Source organism: Lepisosteus oculatus, chromosome 17, assembly GCF_040954835.1.
Source record: "Lepisosteus oculatus isolate fLepOcu1 chromosome 17, fLepOcu1.hap2, whole genome shotgun sequence".
Classification (NCBI taxonomy): Eukaryota; Metazoa; Chordata; class Actinopteri; order Semionotiformes; family Lepisosteidae; genus Lepisosteus; species Lepisosteus oculatus.
This window is the reverse complement of record NC_090712.1, coordinates 19,461,481-19,479,592: the sequence shown is the minus strand read 5'-3', so window position 1 is coordinate 19,479,592 and position 18,112 is coordinate 19,461,481. Positions and strand designations below refer to the sequence as shown.

Here is an 18,112-nt window from a genome sequence, read left to right as displayed (position 1 = left end):
CGGTTGCTATTCCTTCAAATTTTCCAGAAATAATTCAGCACAGTTATGAATGCGGAATTTGATAAAGGCACCAGAAACCTCTTTGAACTGTCAAGGTCACAGAATCTTTAAGCCTGTAGAGCTACAACAACTGAGGCCCTGGTGCCCCAACAGCAGCAGCTGTACAGTCGTGTTCTCACAACTTTGAAAAAACAATTTAACTCTGTTAGCCGTTCTCTCACCGTGTGGCCACTCTTCCCTGTGCTGTGAAAGAAAACTGCTTGCTTTTCCCTCTCCATCGTCCCTGAAGCAATAACAGTTCCACTCTGTTTATCCCACTACATGTTGGAATGCACTGCAGTTTTCACCTTCTTGGACTGAAGTCGATCATACTGCCCCAGTGATAACTTCAGAGTGGTGCAGGTTTCCATTTATAGATATACAAAAGCCACAAATAGCTCTCAGACGGCTGCCAGCTTGCAGCAGGCTGATAACAATAATTATTGCACTATCATCAGCTTCCGACACTTTGACAAAAGAGATATGAACAATAAGCCTCTAATATGTGTGATGTTTGCCGATATTTTTCTGAGCTTGAATGTAAGGTTCAGATGTGTCGTCAGAATTGTGCAAGATAAAAGGACCAGCCACTGAAGAGCTGCTGTGTTGCTAACATCTTGATGACTCAATTTAAGGGTCTCAACTCCATTAAATCCACAATGACATGATCAGATAGTGACATGCTCCTAGCTTAAAAGTAGGGCCCTCCTCTCAGTTTGATATTACTAAAGCCATAAAGCACATTGACACCTGCTATTAATATCACAGTGATGTTTTCCTGGTAACCACTTACAGTATTTAGTGTTTGATTTACATCTTTAGCAAGTAATATCTAAATTATTCACAGGCCCACTGAGAGATTATCACTTCAATTTAAAACCACTTTTTTTCTTTTATTGCAAAATTATGTCTTTTTTTTTTTGCAAACGTTCATACTGTATGTACATTGTTACGGATAGACTGTATATAGTGGATATTATCCTGTAGGGGAAATTTGATTCCTTTATTAAAACAAATAGGAAATTTAAATCTAGTTCCCTCTGAATATGAATATATGAAGTTTGGTTAGCGGGCCAAGGAAAAGGCTATTTAGGACTTGTAACAAAATAATCAAATTGTATTTTTGACCTACTTTGACTTCTGAGATTTATTGAAGAAAAATTAGCAGAATTCCATTGACAGAGGGACAGCTTTAGACATATGCAGCACACACTTTACAAACTAATTCTAGATATTTTTGCTACAGATTATATATATAGTGTGCATACTGTATATATGCAAAGGAACAAGTAAGAGGTTTATTTCATGCTGAAAAGAGAAGAAAGAAAACACGTTTTGGCCGTGGAGCCTTCTTCACACCTGAAGAAAGCTCCATGGCTGAAAGTTTTTTTTCTTCCCTTTTCAGCATGGAATAAACCTCTTACTTGTTCCTTTGCAGCCTACGCATGCTGACGCAGCTGCCCACCTGAAATACTGTATATATTATTTGTAGGATACGGTATCCCATATTGAAATGGCTTGTGGATTACCAATTCATAGACAGCTGGTAGCAGTGGTAATGATGATAGTAGTAGTGGTAGTGGTGCCAGGAAACTGTTTGTCCTGGAAGAAGGGGTGTCAGTCCCAGTGCACCGAATGAGCACAATGAAGGGACACCAGTTGACCTCTCCAGCATGTCTTCAGAGGATAGGAGGAAACTGGAGAACCTGGAAAAATCCTGCAAAACCGAGAGAAACGATGCAGACTCCACCCAGAGTTTGAAATCCGGCGCAGGGCCCAGGAGCTGTGACACAGCTGTGCAAACTGCAGCTTCGTCTCGCTGGACCTCTGCTGCTTATCCAGCCCCTGTCTCATTGCAGCATCCCGCCCATCCTGGCAAGCAATGGGCACACACACGCTCACACCAGGGCCGGTTTTTCCCTGCAGCCAATTAACCCACCAGTATGTCTTTGGACTGCAGGAGGAAACCAGAGCACCCAGAGGAAACCCACACAAACCCAGGGAGAGCATGCAAACTCCACACAGACAGCACCCCACGTCTGGAATTGAATCCAGGGCCCCAGCACTGCAGGGCATCGAGGTGGTGCCCATCCCTCTATTCTACTGTGTCAGTAATATGCTCATTATTTGTCTTCTTATTTTGTGACTGCTTATAATATGCATCAATGGAAGTGGCTTCCAGTGTGGGATAAAATCCTGCTTTTCGCTGCTACACGACGGCACTCTGTATGAATTATTCCAACCAACAGAGGCTATACATCCTGGAAGCACAGCAACTTGAGATAGAAAATTGAGAACAGTTCTAACATGATGATGTTGGCTTAAAATCTGCACTAACAGTCCTGAAAAGAAACTATGGGCAAATTTGAAAATCAATCAGAATTAATTCACAAATTCAACTGTAGTCTGTACATTGACAGCTTTACTGTGTGTAAACATAGTGAAATATCATTATGTTACCACAGCAGAAAAGATAACAAAAGTGTATGCTTCTGCTTTGTGAGGCTTGTTTCCTTCTATCTGATCCTAATAAACATAAACAAAAGTGTCTTGTTGTTTTAAAAATTATAACAAATGCTGCTTAATAATATCCCAGTCCTCTTGTGCTGCATTCTGCTGCTCCAGTTGCATCTTCACCCAAGAACGCCCTTCACGCAAGAACAGAATCCATGTCGAGCAGCTTCGGGGTATCGGTGTCCCTAAGGCAGCCCGTATATGAATGCTATAGTTCAATTCTAGCATCATCAATAAAAATAGTAAGTAAATGTTCCCTTTTTCAGCGAAGTTCAAAATAATGAATCATAAATGTTTTGGACTATGCTCAGCAGCCTATTTACCTTCTGGGACTCGTGCGTACAAGCTGAAAGCGGAGCTGAGCAGGGGATGTCTAATCCCAGAAAGAGTCACATTCCGGTTTCCCACTGCAGCTGCTGCTGCCCGTCTCCGCTCGGCCTCGGCTGCCCAAGGGTACGACGGGCAGCTCTGAGGCTGTAGCGCTGGCATGACAGTCATCCCTGACAGCGAGAGTCTCTGACACACTGCTCTCGCCTTTTCCCTCTGTCAACGTCCCTCGTGCCCAATTAGACACCTGGTGTCCAGAGAAACCAGCCAGGAAATGTGGAGAAACACACAAATGCTCAAGACTCAAACCTTGAACTTCTTATAAGCACATCCTAGTGTATAACACTTTCATTTTTTGATAGCACTTTTTTGTGCATATGAAATATTATTAAACAACTGAAGTATCTACAGTACTAATGTGTCCTTAAGCTTAAATCCTGAATAAGTTTCATGTCTCATTCTTTAACAGTTGGGTTTGCGGGGTAGAATTGCCTAATCATATTAATATATTCATACAATAATTCAAGGCAATTCGCGATTGCTATGAGGCCTATGATTCTGGCAGGCATCTGTAATGGAATAATCTATGCAATGATGACAAAGGAAGGAGGGAGTTGATACATTTACATCATGAGCCCTACCACAACACCCATCATTATACAGAATCTCTGCTGCTAAAGAGCAACTCTGTGATTGTAACATTACATTGCAACAGCAAAAACACACCCACCGCCACCCTAGAACATTCACCACAGATACGTCCTGAGAAGACATGTATTTAGAGCACAAACTGTGGGCAACGAACTTTTCGTGCAAATACCTGGTTAATCACAATCATTTCAGCGGGAAATTACAGTAATATAATATTACCTACGTGAACCGTGAGGATTAAAGATCCAAACAATACAGAGCACTATGTATTAGGTACTTTATTTTCTTATTTCAAATTGCCAATTGTTTTTGGCACTCAAACCCACTTTCAAATAGCCAATTGTGTGTCCATGTGTTTTTCCATTTCAACTCACAGCTTCAAATCCATTGACCACACACAGCTCAGAACAAGGGAGTGTAGGCAGACTTCTCCAACACACTCACTTTGGAGACATTCATCTTTTCACATGCTGTATCACAGGCAATACAGCCCAGGCTTGAACCCATGACCACAGAGCTCAACCTACATCCGGGCAAACCTTTTTAACTGCTTGAGCCACTTGGAAGGACTTAATGAAAGATCCAGAGTGAATAAATGTTTTTCCTTGACTGTATATTCCTAGGTTTAGTTTTATTGTTCCAGTGTATAGTTGCTATTGTTGTATAGTGTTGACTATACAGTAGTTGGATGCAGGGTGTAAAAAGTTAAGCCTTGCTTTGCACCTGTATGTCTGAGTAGACATGGGGACAATTTTCTTCCCCTTAAAACGGATGTCTGGCTGTATATGGATGGGTGAATCCAGTCAAGTGTGGTGGCGTTCCAGTGAAAGAAATGGGCAGTTCGTGTAGATAATTAAGAGAAACAGTCTTGAGTGGGAGTTCATCTGTTCTGGCTCTTCTGGTGAATTTCTGAAGAGTTGACCCACAAGAGATGAAGAGGAACTGAGAAGACTTGGCTAACAAAGCTGTTTTATGGGCCTGAGCAGGCTTCTCCAAAAGAGTGGTACATCAGAGAAGCCCGGAGGGGCCCTACACACCAAAGACAGAACCCCTTCATGTGCACTTCAAATCGGGTGACATGCCACAATATGTTCTTGGGCCAGCATTTATTACACCTGGATTCTCAGTGTGGATATCCTAATTTACATACTGGGAAGAAAAATAGTGCAGCAGTTGCTCAACATCTAAAACTTCATTTGAATTTTAAACACAAAAGATTAGGACAAAAGGCTGATGTTCCTGCTCAATTTTGGGACTTTGGGATTTAGAGTGAGTTTTTTCTCCTTCCACCAATTGCTTTTTCATGCCTTCTGTTTTAAGTAAATTCTGACCATTTTTCACTCAGGCACCGAAATGCCACACTGAAATAATTGCAGTCTATTTTCCATTTGTTTGAAGCACCTTCCTTGCAAGGTCAGCCCAAGAAGAGAACTAAAAAGTTGTCTTGAAGTTTTTGGGGAAAAGTCTCACACAGCCAAGCCACTGCTGAATGCTCATGTGTAGCAGAAAGAAGCTGCTTTTAAGTTCTCCCTGCCTACATGAGTGAGTGAGGTGATGGCTGAATTGGTGGGAATCAGAAAACCACTCAACAAGCAAAACTTTCATTTGTTTTATAGCTTTTGAATATAACAGACCCAAATAAGGTGAAATATTGTTTATCTACTTGAAAATGTAATTAATTTCAAAATGCAGAAACTAAGTTAAATTCTTAAGAAAATGTTTCAGAAATACATTTACATGTTATGTCACAAAATTCAAACTTCAATACAGCCACTCATTGCAACTGCATTCTGGCATAGTCTTTTCTCATAGTCCTTCATACAGTATGTACACATCCCCAGTTCTAGTAATTCTAGTTCTCTGTTAATGTTATAAGAAAAAAATAATTTGCTTTTTGCACTTTGCTAGTGGCTCAGCCGTATGTTCTACAATACACAATGGAGATAAAAAACTGCAAATACTGCAGGAAGTTTGTTGGAACTTTCTTTCAAGACGTGTCATTTAATGAGCAATATACTGTAAGCATGATAGTTGGATTAACAACATTTTTTTACCAAGTACAATAGTACAAAGAACAGTAAGGCTTGGATCAGTGCATATCTGAAAATACAAAAATTATTTTATACAAAAAAATTTTTTGTGTATATTTATATACTTACATATGAAGTTTTATTCATTATTCAATATGGGCTACATCATCTTCTACTTTTTTTAAAGAGAATTAAATCAGTGCAAAGAAATACTCATTTCAATTTTTAAGCAACATAAGATCTTAGGACAGATTTCTCGGCAATTATTCAAACAGACACAGAAAACTGGATGCATAATCTCTTACAAATAAATTACAAACATTTTTCAGATCTCTCTGCACATAATGCTATTGATGTTACTTGCTGCTGTCGCAGAAAAGTATATTCTCCACAGTTCCTGGTGGACGACACATCCTTCTTTTTAAATTCTTTCGATGGTTGTCTCTGAAACATCCACCTGAAAAATTCTGTTAAAACGCATTTAAAGGGTGACAGTGTGAACATTTTTAAAGTTACTTTAAATTGTACAAACTACAAATAAAGCAGTTTTTTCTTTATAACATTCGGATTCGGTCTAGGTAGACAATTTCCATATCCAAGCCGCAGTTGCCTATCAAGCTGAAGCTTATTCCAGTCTCCATGGTGCTGGGCAGACAAAAGAGCACGTGACTCTCCTGCCTGGACACCACACCCAGCGGGTCTCCTCCATTTCTACAGCTGGGTGAACTGGAGCAACTGGGGTACAGCACCTCACACCAGACGACAGCAGCATCTGCAGTGGTGACTTGAACCCACAACCTATCAGTCATGGGGCTACCCACTACACTACCCCACTCCCCAGTTCAGTGTAAAAGAGAAGAAAATAAAAAAGAAGCACTTCTTAGACGCTGCGCCTGCACAAGGTATCTTGCTCTGTGTGCCTCTAGGGAAGGTAGAACACACTAGTAGAGCAGCCTGAAGACGTCTGATTGTCTGCGCTGTCTAATTCATCGGGTTCTTCTTCCACGGGGTCTTGTGTTAACTGTTCAACATCTTCATCCGAGGTAGAAGGATGGGTGAGGATAATGCGAGGTATCTTGGGAATGACAGTTAAGGGAGGTGGATGGGGAGAGGAATTGGAAAAAAGACATTAAAGACGGTGTACAGTGTGTTCGTCCTCCAGCAGTGTCAAGTGCAGACAAGAGAACTGTATTTGCTCAGGAGATGAAATATGGAAATAAAACTGACAGTGACGGATGATGACAGGCTTCTGTGGAATCAGAGGAAAATAAATAAGAGCTGCAGCAGATTGCACGTGGAGAAAGAATACTGAACCCAGAAATGTTTTTGGCTTTAGAAGAATGAATAACATTATCTGATCTCTGTCTGCAGTTATAAAAAGCACAGTGCCAAAAATAACAAAATGCCTTTAATTATTCCGTAGATGATTGATTAAAATGTTAATAAATGCTGCTTTTGCATAGAAGTTCACATGAGCACAAAATAGGATAGCTTATAGTGGCTGTCTGAATTCCTTGTACAGTAGTTACCCTTTATAGCAGTGACACAAAGAGCTGCTTGAAAGTACGTGAGCCCTTCATCTTTCATATATCTTAGACAAATTATCTTAAAAAACCTTTTATCTGACTTCTAATATTTACTGAAGATAACCCAAATAATGGACACACATCACACCTGAAGAAGGCTCCACGGCCGAAACGTTGTGTTCTCTTTCTTCTTTTTTTCAGCATGGAATAAACCTATTACTTGTTCCTTATGAAAATATATGTTGCTTCGTAATTCATTAAAAAACATTTAACAGAAACTCAATGATCCCTGTGTGCAAATGTAAGTTCAGTAAGCAGTGGCACATCCTTAAGCAGCTCTGACAGCAACCAAACATGTCCTATAGTTACTAATCAGTCGCTCGCATCTCCTCTGAGGAATTTTTGTCCATTCTTCCTTACAAAACTCCTTTAGAATTATTGGCTGTCTTGCATGAACAGCTTCAGCTCTTTCCACAACATTTCTATCAGGATGAGATCTGGACTTCGATTATGTCATTCCAAAACATGAAATTTCATCCTTTTAATCCACTTTGGTCGTTTTGCTGGAATGTTTCGGGTCACTGTCCTACTGGAGGACACATTTTTAGGCTCAGCGTCAACTCACAGACAGAGGACCCAACCTTCTCCACCAGAATATTGTGGTGTGACCAACAAGCCTAGTTTAGTGGTACAGTAGGTTCAATTTTAGACATATCTGTCCAGAATATCATATCTGTCTCTTCCAAACTTCTACAAGATCATCCCAATGGTCTTTTGCAAACTTCAGATGATTGTTTTTTGAGAGCGAGGGTCTTGAGAGGAGCCCGCCCTCCCACGGACGCCTTCAGCTTGTGCCGTGCTGTTCAGGTGTGACCATGGACATCAGCTGCAGCAGGAAGGGACTTGTGATCCCGGAACGTGGTTCTGAGATTCTTCTGGACATCCTAAAGGAGTTTTCTTATTGCTCTGTGGGATCATTTCGATAGACATCCACATCTAGGTCAAGTCACCAAGGTCTTAAATGTTCTCCATTGGTGTCTTGCAGTAGACTGATTCCAAACTGCTTTGCTATGGTTTTATCTCTCCAGACTGCTGAGCACTTTCCTCTAAACAATACATAGAATATTTCGATATAAACCCTTTCTTTTAGAAACTTAAGTGTTAGTTTTGATAGACAAGGATTTCATAGTATAAATGTGAAAAACTACACACTTTCAAGCAGCACTACACTTTCTCAGACACTTCATGTAGTTGAAAATGTGTAAAAAACACACCGGTGTGTGTATCTCTTCAGGGGTATGAAGTCAGTGCAGTTCCGTCTTAGAAAATTAAGATCTGTGCTTTGTAACAGGGACAGTAAGTTTAAATTTCAAGAAACAAGTCCTCAAATCCCAAACTACCGTGAATTTGTGAGTCCAAACTATTCCCTTTTTAAATTAACTTTCTCTTACAAGGCTTTAAAAGAAAATCACACACCTTACATAGATACTATACTGTATGTATATTCTTCTAACAGGGCAGGATTAATAATTAGTCAAATGTAAAGACTGAAAAACACAAAATGAAACATAGAAAGGTATATAATGTATAAAGTCCATATAATGGACATGCTGTTTTAAATGTTTTTATTACAATAACCCTGTTAAATTGCAGGTTTAAGGTCTGATTTCTTAAACATGTAATTCATATAATCTCGACATTATTTTCAGTGTACTTACTGTCATGGTATTCTGTACCGTTGGGAACACATTATTTTGGAAGGCTGCTTCTGTGTCACTTGCAATTCTGCTCTGGTCCTCCTCAGACTCAGAGAGACCCTGGAAAGCACAACAGGACATTAATGCTGTACATTGGACAGGAAAGAACTCACCGGGCTGATGAAACATTCGCCAAGCACAGAGCCTGTGTCTCCGCCTGGTGGTCAGGAAGCGCATTGCTTTTTAAGTCCACGTGACTGCTGAAATGCAAGGTGGTTAGAAAGTGAACACAACAAGGTGGCCAATATCAGTGTGGTCAATTAACTAGTCTGTGACTCTTCTGATTATAACAGGGACACCCGTGCCAAGAGCTGACGATCCAGACTGCTGCAGGTTTTCTAGTTCTGTTAACAGTTAACTATAACAGATGCAATCAAGTTCAGTTGGGAAATCAATAGCACGAATGAAATTAAAACCAAACATATTTCTGGCTCTTCAGAACCATTTGAATGGGATTCTTTCACAAAACATCTGTACTGTGCAGTGATTTCCCCCTTCTTTATTTCTGATTTATTTTAATTTTCTGCTTTTTTTCTCCCAGGTCGGTAAATTGAGGTTTGAACCACTGCAATAAAGACAGACACTGTGACTCTCACTGGCCAACACTGTATTAAAGATGAATCAAAGACATTTGTACAATCAGGTCATTTTCCTTAATCACACATACAGGTATGCTTTTTTTAAACCAATAACATGGAAATCACTATATAAAATAACATTTAAAGTTTCTAATAATAACAAATGTGGCAGGGTGGCACAATGATTGGCATTGCTGTACTGGGGCCCTGGGTTCAGTTCCAGACTGGGCTGTTGTCTGTGTGGAGTTGCTACCCCTAACCTATCTAACCCATTCAGAACAATAATCCAAATGTTGTATAGATTTTACTGGCATTTCCTGCGATCAAATTATTATAATACCGTGAAACTGTTGGCCTTTCAAATTTCAAATTTCATTCATCTGTATCCATCTGCATGAATCAATGCTGAAAATGCTGCACCTATCTGGGAGACCGGCACATTCGAGGGGCAGCCGTGTCTGTGTGCTTCAGCTGAAAGGGTAGTGCACGACAGGTTCATTCCATGCTGAACAGCAGAAAAGAGAAACGCAAAGCTTGCAGCTCTACAGAATGGAATTAACCTGTGCTTGTTCCCTCTTACCTGGGAGAGTATCAGCCTCGACCCTTGTTTGTCAAATAACGAAAGTGTGAAACAACACAAACATTAACAAGCTCAGTAATGAAACAGGAGGCCTTTCGAGAAGCAGTGCGGTATATACTGACCGAGCCATTCCCATTGCAGACAGGAGTCTCCTTCATTTCGGATAGGCTGTGCTCTAAGCCCAGCTCCCTCCTCTGTGGAGAGCGCTGCTCACTGCACTTTCTGCCTTTGATGCTTTCTGTCTCCTGCACACTGGCGCTGTCTAAGCCGTGTGCTCTCTGTCGCAGCACAGTCATCTTGATGCAACTCCCAGCATTCCTCAGGGTGCTCACAGCTTCATGGTGGGAGACAGTCTGCATATTCACACCGTTCACCTGCACAGCACAAAAAAGCCATTTACTCCCGTAGTTCCTCTCCACTTCAGGTAGGGAGGGGTAGGTCGAAGATCAGGTCAAGGGCGGTGGTTCTTGTTATCCTTACTGTTATGGGTGAGGCTGGGTGTTTGGCTGGAGATAGGGTCAGGATTGAGTTTACCCACTAGAATATACCTCCCTTTGCTATTCCAGCCTCACACCGGAGAATGATGTCTTCTCTTTGTGGCCATTGTCACATGTTGTCTTATAAATATGGAGACTTAAAGTGCAGTAGCCACTCATTAATGTTTCACATTGTGTCCGTGAAAGGATTTTTGTTTCAAAGAAAGAGACTGATAAAAGACAGAAAATTGAAACCCCATCATCTAAAAGGAGAGAACTTGAAAGCTGTGCACTTTTCCATAATTATGCTGATATTTCCAGATTTATTGTTTTATAGTCCTCTTAACTGCTGAACAGATTCCTGCTAGAATGCTATCACAGAGCAAACTGCACTTTGCATTTTTCTAAATTTTAAATTTGGTTCTGATTTATACTGCCCCTTAGTGCTCCAGTGTAGACCTGCAACCTCAAGGTGTTGAAAAGAAGTCCAGATCAGAAGACAAAGCTCGAGAAAGTTTCTTAATATTGTACAACAAAACACAGGCACAAAAAATCAAGATTTAAAATGGGAAGCCAGGAAGCTAAACTTGTCCTGTCATGGAAACTTCAATGAAAATCACCTGTCTAAACTATACAAAATCAAATGCAAACATTTTTTTAAAAGAAAATCTATAGTAACACAATTAATCGCTGTGAATCCCATCTGGAACATGAGTTAAAGCCCTAAGTTCCTTTAAATCATTCTTGGATAATAACCCCAGCAAAGAAATTGCTGTTTAATGGGTTATACCCCAGTTTAAGGGGCTACAGACTCAAAGCACTGGATCCTGACACCCTGAGTCCTGGCGTCAGTGTGGGTTAGAGATCTTCCTCCCTGTACTGTACCTCCAGCAGTCGGTCTCCTACACGGGCTCCAGCCCTTTCTGCTGGGCCTCCCTTTGAAACTCTGGAAATGAAAATCCCCTGGGAAAGAAAAGGGAAAAGAGGACAGATTTCTGTCTGCACACTTGATATAAAGTCCGGTGGAATAAATAACACCGGTCCTAGACATTTAAATTCATATTCAAGCACAGTACAAGGTTCAAGTACAGTTTGGGTTCAGCTCTGTTTATCCCAATGACTGTAAGACACGTGAATGTACTTCTGCACCCAAATAACTGGATGTAAGAAACAAGGCTGATATACAGATGCAGCCATTCAAAGTACCGCGGGTATTTGGCTACGTCATCGCGCGTCATACCGCGGTACGTGATTGGTTGACCGACAGGGGCACTCGTGGTGCGTTGGTCGGTGGTAGAAAGATTTACTGTAAATGTCTTTACTGTGCCCGTTTAAGTATTGAATATTTATATGGAATTCTACCACTGATGGGAAATCTTTGTAGCTGAGCATAAAAAGAATAGGAGCATAACGCGTGTGAAGGCCATAAACGATATTAATTTTGGAACATAAACATACAGTATTACAGTCACAGCAGTATGGCTGGTCTCGGTACTTTAAAGAAAAAATACACACCAGTATTCCATTTCTACCTAAACATCTTAAGCATCGAAGTCTTTAACTAACATGTACCAGAGCCACCAGATAATATGAATATATCTGTAACCCTTATCTATAGGGCTGTACACTGAAAAATCCCTAAATAAAAAGCACTAATTAGATGGCATTTAAAATATTAATTATGGATATGAAATATCAGGTGGTGCTCTTTCCTTTATACCAGAATTTACAAACCAAAGCTCCAGTAAGATGACTGGTTAAATGAGCTGTAAGATTTCCTTTGCATGAGATGTCAAACTAAGGTCCTGACTACAAGATCAACATGACAGTTGCCAAATGAGTAGGTGTGTTAACCCCATAGTCCTGGCTAAATGCTACTCTTGGACTTGCACCATCCAGTTTTAATCTAAAGATCCCCTTGTAATTCATTTGCCGAAGCAGCTCATTTCACCACCTGCTCTGTGTAGTGTGGCTGCTGGTGCAGAGTAGCTGTTCTACATCGTTGATGGTGGATGGATTTGGGATCCTTTGGGATGAAAAGTGCTATATAAATGTAATTATTTTCTCCTTCTATATTATTATTATCATCATCTGCTGTTCTTCTAATTCAGTGTCGTGTGGAGCCGGCGTCTATCCCAGCGGTATGGCTGAACGGGACACCAGTCCCTCGCAGGGCGCACACACACACACCAAAGCCATTATTCCAGAAGTTCATGAACCTACAGTACCAGTATGTAGTACGGGGGGACCATACAAACTCCACACAGAACTAAACCCAGGGCCCCAGGTCGTGTGCACGTTTTGCTGCAACTCTTCACAATTCCAGTCTTCCCCATTTGTAATAGAATCGTGTTCTCTGGTCAGTACGCACGCGAGATCACACTCACCTCATCGTTTTCATAATAAGGCGCTGATCCCTTTCCTCCTGCAATGCTAATGCCAAGACTTCCTCTCTGACTGCACACTTTAATCTGCAGCTAGGACAAAGCAGTGACAACTATGATCATAGGTAAATGGCAAGTTCATTTTAGATTGGATTTCACTTTAGTCTTATATATTCAGCAAAGCATTTTATCTCTCCATGTGTACTAGAATACATTCATTTTAACACCAAGATTTGATCTCTGAATGCCTGTAAGCAAACATCAAAGTAAAATGGCAATTTTAAAGAACTGGATCTTACCTTTAGCGGCACTTTCGAAGTTGGCTTGTCTGCAGGGCCTCTCTCTGGAAACCCCCCTTGGCCATTCTTTTCTGCAGCTGCATTGCATGCTGGGACAGAGGAGGGTAATCTGCGATTGGCGAGGCCCCCGGGAAAGGCTCGGGGTTTCGGAATTCTTCGGTTTTCCCGGTGATCTCCTTTGTGGTGCCTGTGCCTCTTCGGCCCATATTCCGGATCCGAAAAACTCAAAGAGAAATTGGCAGCTGCATCCTACGGTGGGAGTCAGCGTGTGAGGGGAGGCAGGAGAGAGTGGAAAAAGAGCAGCGTGAATTTATTCTCAAGACTAATCCTTTCAAATCCTGAATTGTCAGGACATATCAGTAAAGAGGATTTGCTGTTGTAGATTAAATAGTTTTTTATTATTAATAATAATGTATTATTTTCCCTAGGGACTCTATTTGTTTAGAAGTAATGGTCTGTTTTCCATTGATCTCCAGATAGTGACAGCATGGTTCTAAGGCACTGAAAGCCTTTAATGATTCTTACAGAACAAACAGGAGGCTTGATGTGGATATAATATTCACTGAAAAGAAATCTACAAAAGCACGCAGATCTTAAGAGAAAAGGTTGCATCAGAAAAATAATTAAATGACAAGTTGGCTTCACTGTTCACTACCATGACAGTCACCCATTAAAAAGGAGGTACTTGCATTTCTTTTAAGGCTTTCCATTCAATCTTTTTCATAGCTACCATTTTTATTCAAAAATAACTTCAGTGTTGTTCTCCGTGTTTCATTGCTTGGGCACAGTGGTAATATCATCAGAATTTCATGTGTTGTTCCAATAGTCAAAGTGATACGTTCTGCTGTGGGAAGATATTTTTGTTGACTTTATTTGCTGCAGCCCTTCCTGTCCATTAAGGCGATGACAGTAATCATATCTGCAGACTCACGGACGCAGCCTAAACCCTACAAAGTCTAAACCCAAGCGATGAGCATGACCGCGGCCTGCCTTACTTCTTCAGTCTGATTTGAAATTTCCTCCGCCTCCTGCTCAGGACTGGAGCAGTAGCCTCTGGCCCTGTCACTGACAGGGAAGAGTCTGAGAGAATGGCCTCCGTATAAACGCTCTTTTCCAGAAAGAGAAGCCCAGCGGATTCCTGACATGTTCCAGCTGTGACTGCTGCAGTTTGACGAGACCTTAGAAATGGTGTTTTTACACCCCTGTAGGTACAAAATACAAGGTGTTGCTGAAGTTTTATGTTTCGACACTGGATGTAACAGTCCGTACACAGTTTAATATTTTATGCAACTATAAATATATTTACAGAAACTAAAACAAGAGGGATTGCACAAAATGATGTGTGATGATGAAATATGATGTCAAGGAGTTTCCCTTTAGATCAGATGTCCCCTTCTTCATGCAGGCCACCCAACCATCATCATCATCAACTGTGTGTGGAACTACGTCAGGCTCATAGTCTAACATCTGTGGAATTGGGACATAATTAGTATATAATTAGAATTAATTATAATTTCATTTTCCTGGTCTTTTGTTAAACTATAGATAACTAAGCTAACAAAACTATAGTTAGATAAAATAGTTTGAAAACACAAAGTGCAATATCCCAGTTGTATTGTCTTTTTACAAGAAGAGTTTCTGAATGTGGCAGCAGAATAATTTAGCATGGTGCAGTTAATATGCAGGGAGGGGCACTTTGCGCAAAGCCGCCTGTCACTTACAAAGAATACCATGGAAACCATGGTCAAGCTACATAAAGTGTCCTTTGTCACTCTTCAAACAATGTTTCCAAATATAAACCAATCACCAAATCACAGCGACCTTTGAAAAGAGGCACAGCTGTTTTTTAAAACACTTCAGATTATTTGCATTCTATTTTGTGATCAAATGGGACAACAAATTTGGATTTTTGTACAATTTGAAATGAAAGGTTTCTTTCCTTCTGGTTCCAACAGCATCCACAGGCACTATTTTTGGTCCAGTCTGGTGTTTGTTACAGGACGTATGATTAAGCACAAGTGCAGTTTTAATATTTATTTTCAGTCCTAGTTTATTACATTTGGTGTTTATGTGCATTGGAATTCTTCATAACATGTGATTTACTGTATTATGCTGTTATTGAATTTTTTTTGCAATATGTTTGTATTTGTTATATTATATGATTGTTTTTATTGTTCAGAGAGCAAGTAATTTTGGATAAAAATGACAGATACATAAATAACAGAATCAGTGGTGTTAAAGACAGATGTGTCCTGCCTTGCACCTGTTGCTTGCTGGGCTAGACTTCGACTTCCTCAGGACCCTGCATTGGTTAGAAAATGGATGTATGGGTGGATTATTTTAATTTAATAAATTGTGATTGTTACACTTTCAAAGATGAAAGGAAGAAAAGTCGGAATGTAAATACTTGTACAACCACAGAAGAATCACCAGCGATGGCTCTTTCAAACAGCAACAGTTGACTATACAGGCATTTGCTTCTTGCACATCAGGTGAGAGAATATGCTAAGCAGTATACTTCTGCTAAAGAATTACTTCATACACACTTATCTAGGTTAGTTATCGACTTTTAATAGCAAGTACAAATATGAAGCACGTATTTACCATCAATATTTCAGAAAAGCTGATATGAAGAATAAAAATATCATCCTGCTTTTCTTAAAAAACCTTTTTGCAATACATATTTGCATTCTTTAAGACAATGAACACTTGAACAGTTCAAAGACTATTTTGTTTAAAAAATATAAATGTCTCCATTAAAAAATTCAATGAAGAAGGCCTGAAAATTTCTAACTGTAAATAAAAGTTTAATTTTTCTATGAACGTATATTTATTTCAAACATTTTAAAACTAATTAAAGCATTTAGGCACAAATACAAGATACTATTTCACAAAAAGGCCTGGAGAACAACATAAGTGTGAATGTATAATAGCCACTAATACAGCAGCATAAACACCAATACTGAAACAACTAGCAAAACTGAGCTAATTATACAGTAGGAAAAAATTGTAGGGACACAGTATTTATGACACAGGCCATGAGCGTAAAAGATCGATTGGTCAGGTAACATTTTTCAGTCACCTCATGATATAATGTTCTAATTCTTCACAATCATTAGCCAACATCTTCCAAAGAAAACATCCCAAAGGCTCTCTTGAAATAGAGATTTAAGAGGAAAATGAAGTGTAGAATTTCACATTGAGGGCAGACAGAATTAGAGAGAGGATATGCTTAAGCTTATGTGGCTGCCTAGCATGCGGAACATTCTGGATTTTCCGCTGGTTTTAGATTAGGGTTTGTATCATATTTAGGTCACACGATGCAAAGTCAGTTGTCCACTTATCCAGAAAAATGCACACCACAGAACCAAGCCACAAGGCAGCATAAGGAATCCCAGATTTGGGCTCTTTTTGAAAGATCTTTGAAGTTGAAGCTCTATGAAGACTGAAAGTACTGCAGTCTGCTCTGAAGTCATTCTTTAAACATAAACATCACCGCTAATAACATTGTGCACTACAAAGAGACAATGGATTCTGACACCCTATTCACACTGTAAATGGAGTATGGCCCAATTAAGAGTATAACTGAGCAGCAAAACAGGCAGTTTAATTGAGGACTATCTTAAAACTAATATGCCAGTGAATCAGAAGGAGTTAGCAAATTCTTTGACTGATTTTATATCATACCTATGAGTTCAGAATAATGAAAATGCATTAAAACTATAAGGAGGCTTTCAGCTTTAACCTTAAAAGTTATTATGCTTCTTGAGTCACTAATCCAGGAATTCACCACTCTCCATAACAGCCCAATTACTGTATGTCCCTTATAAATGGGTCCCTTATAAACTTGTAAAGTGTCCATTAACAACGAGGGACTGTTAGCAGTTTTTTTTTACAAAACAGAAGACAAACAAAACAAACCTTTGAAACCCAGAGATCAGAATGCTTTGACTTTTCTTCTTCAGGACAGGACACACAAGGAGACACACTCTCAAGAGTTTTTGTCACAGTGGTTTCAATACACATGTTCATTATATAACACACATTCTTGCAGCGAAGGGTGAGCATGAGCTCAGCCTGCAAAGGGAGACAGAGATGAGGAGTGATGAAGTACATGCAGGACACTGGAGCAGCGCTGGAGGAACAAGGCAGTGACATCAGAAAAGGAGCAAGTGGAGCACAGAAAAAAACCTGGCGCTGAGCAGACCATAGAGGAAATTCTTGGAAACCAGAGCCATGGCTCTTTAGTAAAATTTTGATCTAAGGAAGTGTTGAGGTCATAGGTATCTGTGTAAGATGCGTCTGTCACAGCGATGTCACTTCCTGGGACTCTCAATAGTGCTTAAACTCAGCTCCCCGTTTCACAAGAGAGGTTGTTAAACAGGGGGGGTTTAATCCTGGGCTGGTTGGGTTAAACCTGAAATAGGAATTTGAATCTGGTGGGGGGGGGAGGTGGGCACAGCAGATGATTAAATTAACTTCTTTTTTCGAAAGACAAACCACCCACACATGATGTGCTGACTAACGTGTTCCTGCCTGTGCACCACACTCCAGTGGAAGACCAAGCGAAAGTGTTGAAAGAGGAATGCATCATGGCTTTGGTAGATTAAAAATAGGCAATATCGTCCATTGTATTGTGAGGCAAAAAAGGAGAAAGCTCTGAGAATAAAAGAACTAGGATGGATTTAGTTGAGTGGGTAACTTTCAGGGATAGTAGACACAGGGCACAGCCTTCCTTGAATTTTTTTTTTTTAAATCGGAGGATAAATTTGACCTCTAGTTCTTAAGAGATTATTATACATTAATGTGGAAAAATATATATTACTTGGAAGATCTGTAAGTGAGCCCCACAGACTTCACACCACAATGGATAGTAATATGACTTTTTCACAGCATATCTGTGATTACTGCCCATCCACTCTACTCTGGCTAGAAACACGTATGCCATCTG

General features: G+C 40.1%; 2 protein-coding genes across 15 annotated transcripts in view; both read right to left on the bottom strand.

Moving 5' to 3' along the window:
- Positions 1-593, bottom strand: part of mlip (muscular LMNA-interacting protein) — a 56,255-nt gene extending 55,662 nt beyond the window's left edge. For 3 of the 14 annotated variants that reach the window (XR_011182332.1, XM_015363044.2, XM_069180080.1), the window contains exon 1: positions 222-593. Coding sequence is in view for 10 of the 14 variants with exons in the window: in XM_015363044.2 (XP_015218530.2) it covers positions 222-278 (57 nt within the window). In the remaining 4 variants the exon portion in view is untranslated. The remainder of the gene's footprint in view (positions 1-221) is intronic. The other 11 variants (XR_011182334.1, XR_011182333.1, XM_015363043.2 and 8 more) reach the window with 9 other exon arrangements.
- A 4,733-nt stretch (positions 594-5,326) lies between these two features.
- LOC107079375 (PDZ domain-containing protein 2) lies at positions 5,327-18,086 on the bottom strand. The gene is made up of 8 exons (XM_015362950.2): positions 17,083-18,086; positions 14,157-14,363; positions 13,162-13,410; positions 12,866-12,955; positions 11,364-11,441; positions 10,125-10,376; positions 8,806-8,904; positions 5,327-6,636 (listed from the first exon to the last, which is right to left on the bottom strand). The coding sequence occupies exons 1-8, from the start codon at positions 17,317-17,319 to the stop codon at positions 6,484-6,486; spliced, it is 1,365 nt and encodes a 454-aa protein (XP_015218436.2). The 5' UTR covers positions 17,320-18,086; the 3' UTR covers positions 5,327-6,483.
- Positions 18,087-18,112: the final 26 nt, after the last annotated feature.

What these genes read in the sequence shown, in the direction of transcription:
- LOC107079375 (XM_015362950.2), bottom strand. Translation starts at nt 17,319, where the DNA reads ATGTCACTGCCTTGTTCCTCCAGCGCTGCTCCAGTGTCCTGCATGTAC. An exon ending in TAGGAGACCGACTGCTGGAG is followed by an intron (nt 10,377 to 11,363) that starts GTACAGTACAGG and finishes TGTGCTGTGCAG; the next exon opens with GTGAACGGTGTGAATATGCA. An exon ending in TCTGCAATGGGAATGGCTCG is followed by an intron (nt 8,905 to 10,124) that starts GTCAGTATATAC and finishes TGTGCTTTCCAG; the next exon opens with GGTCTCTCTGAGTCTGAGGA.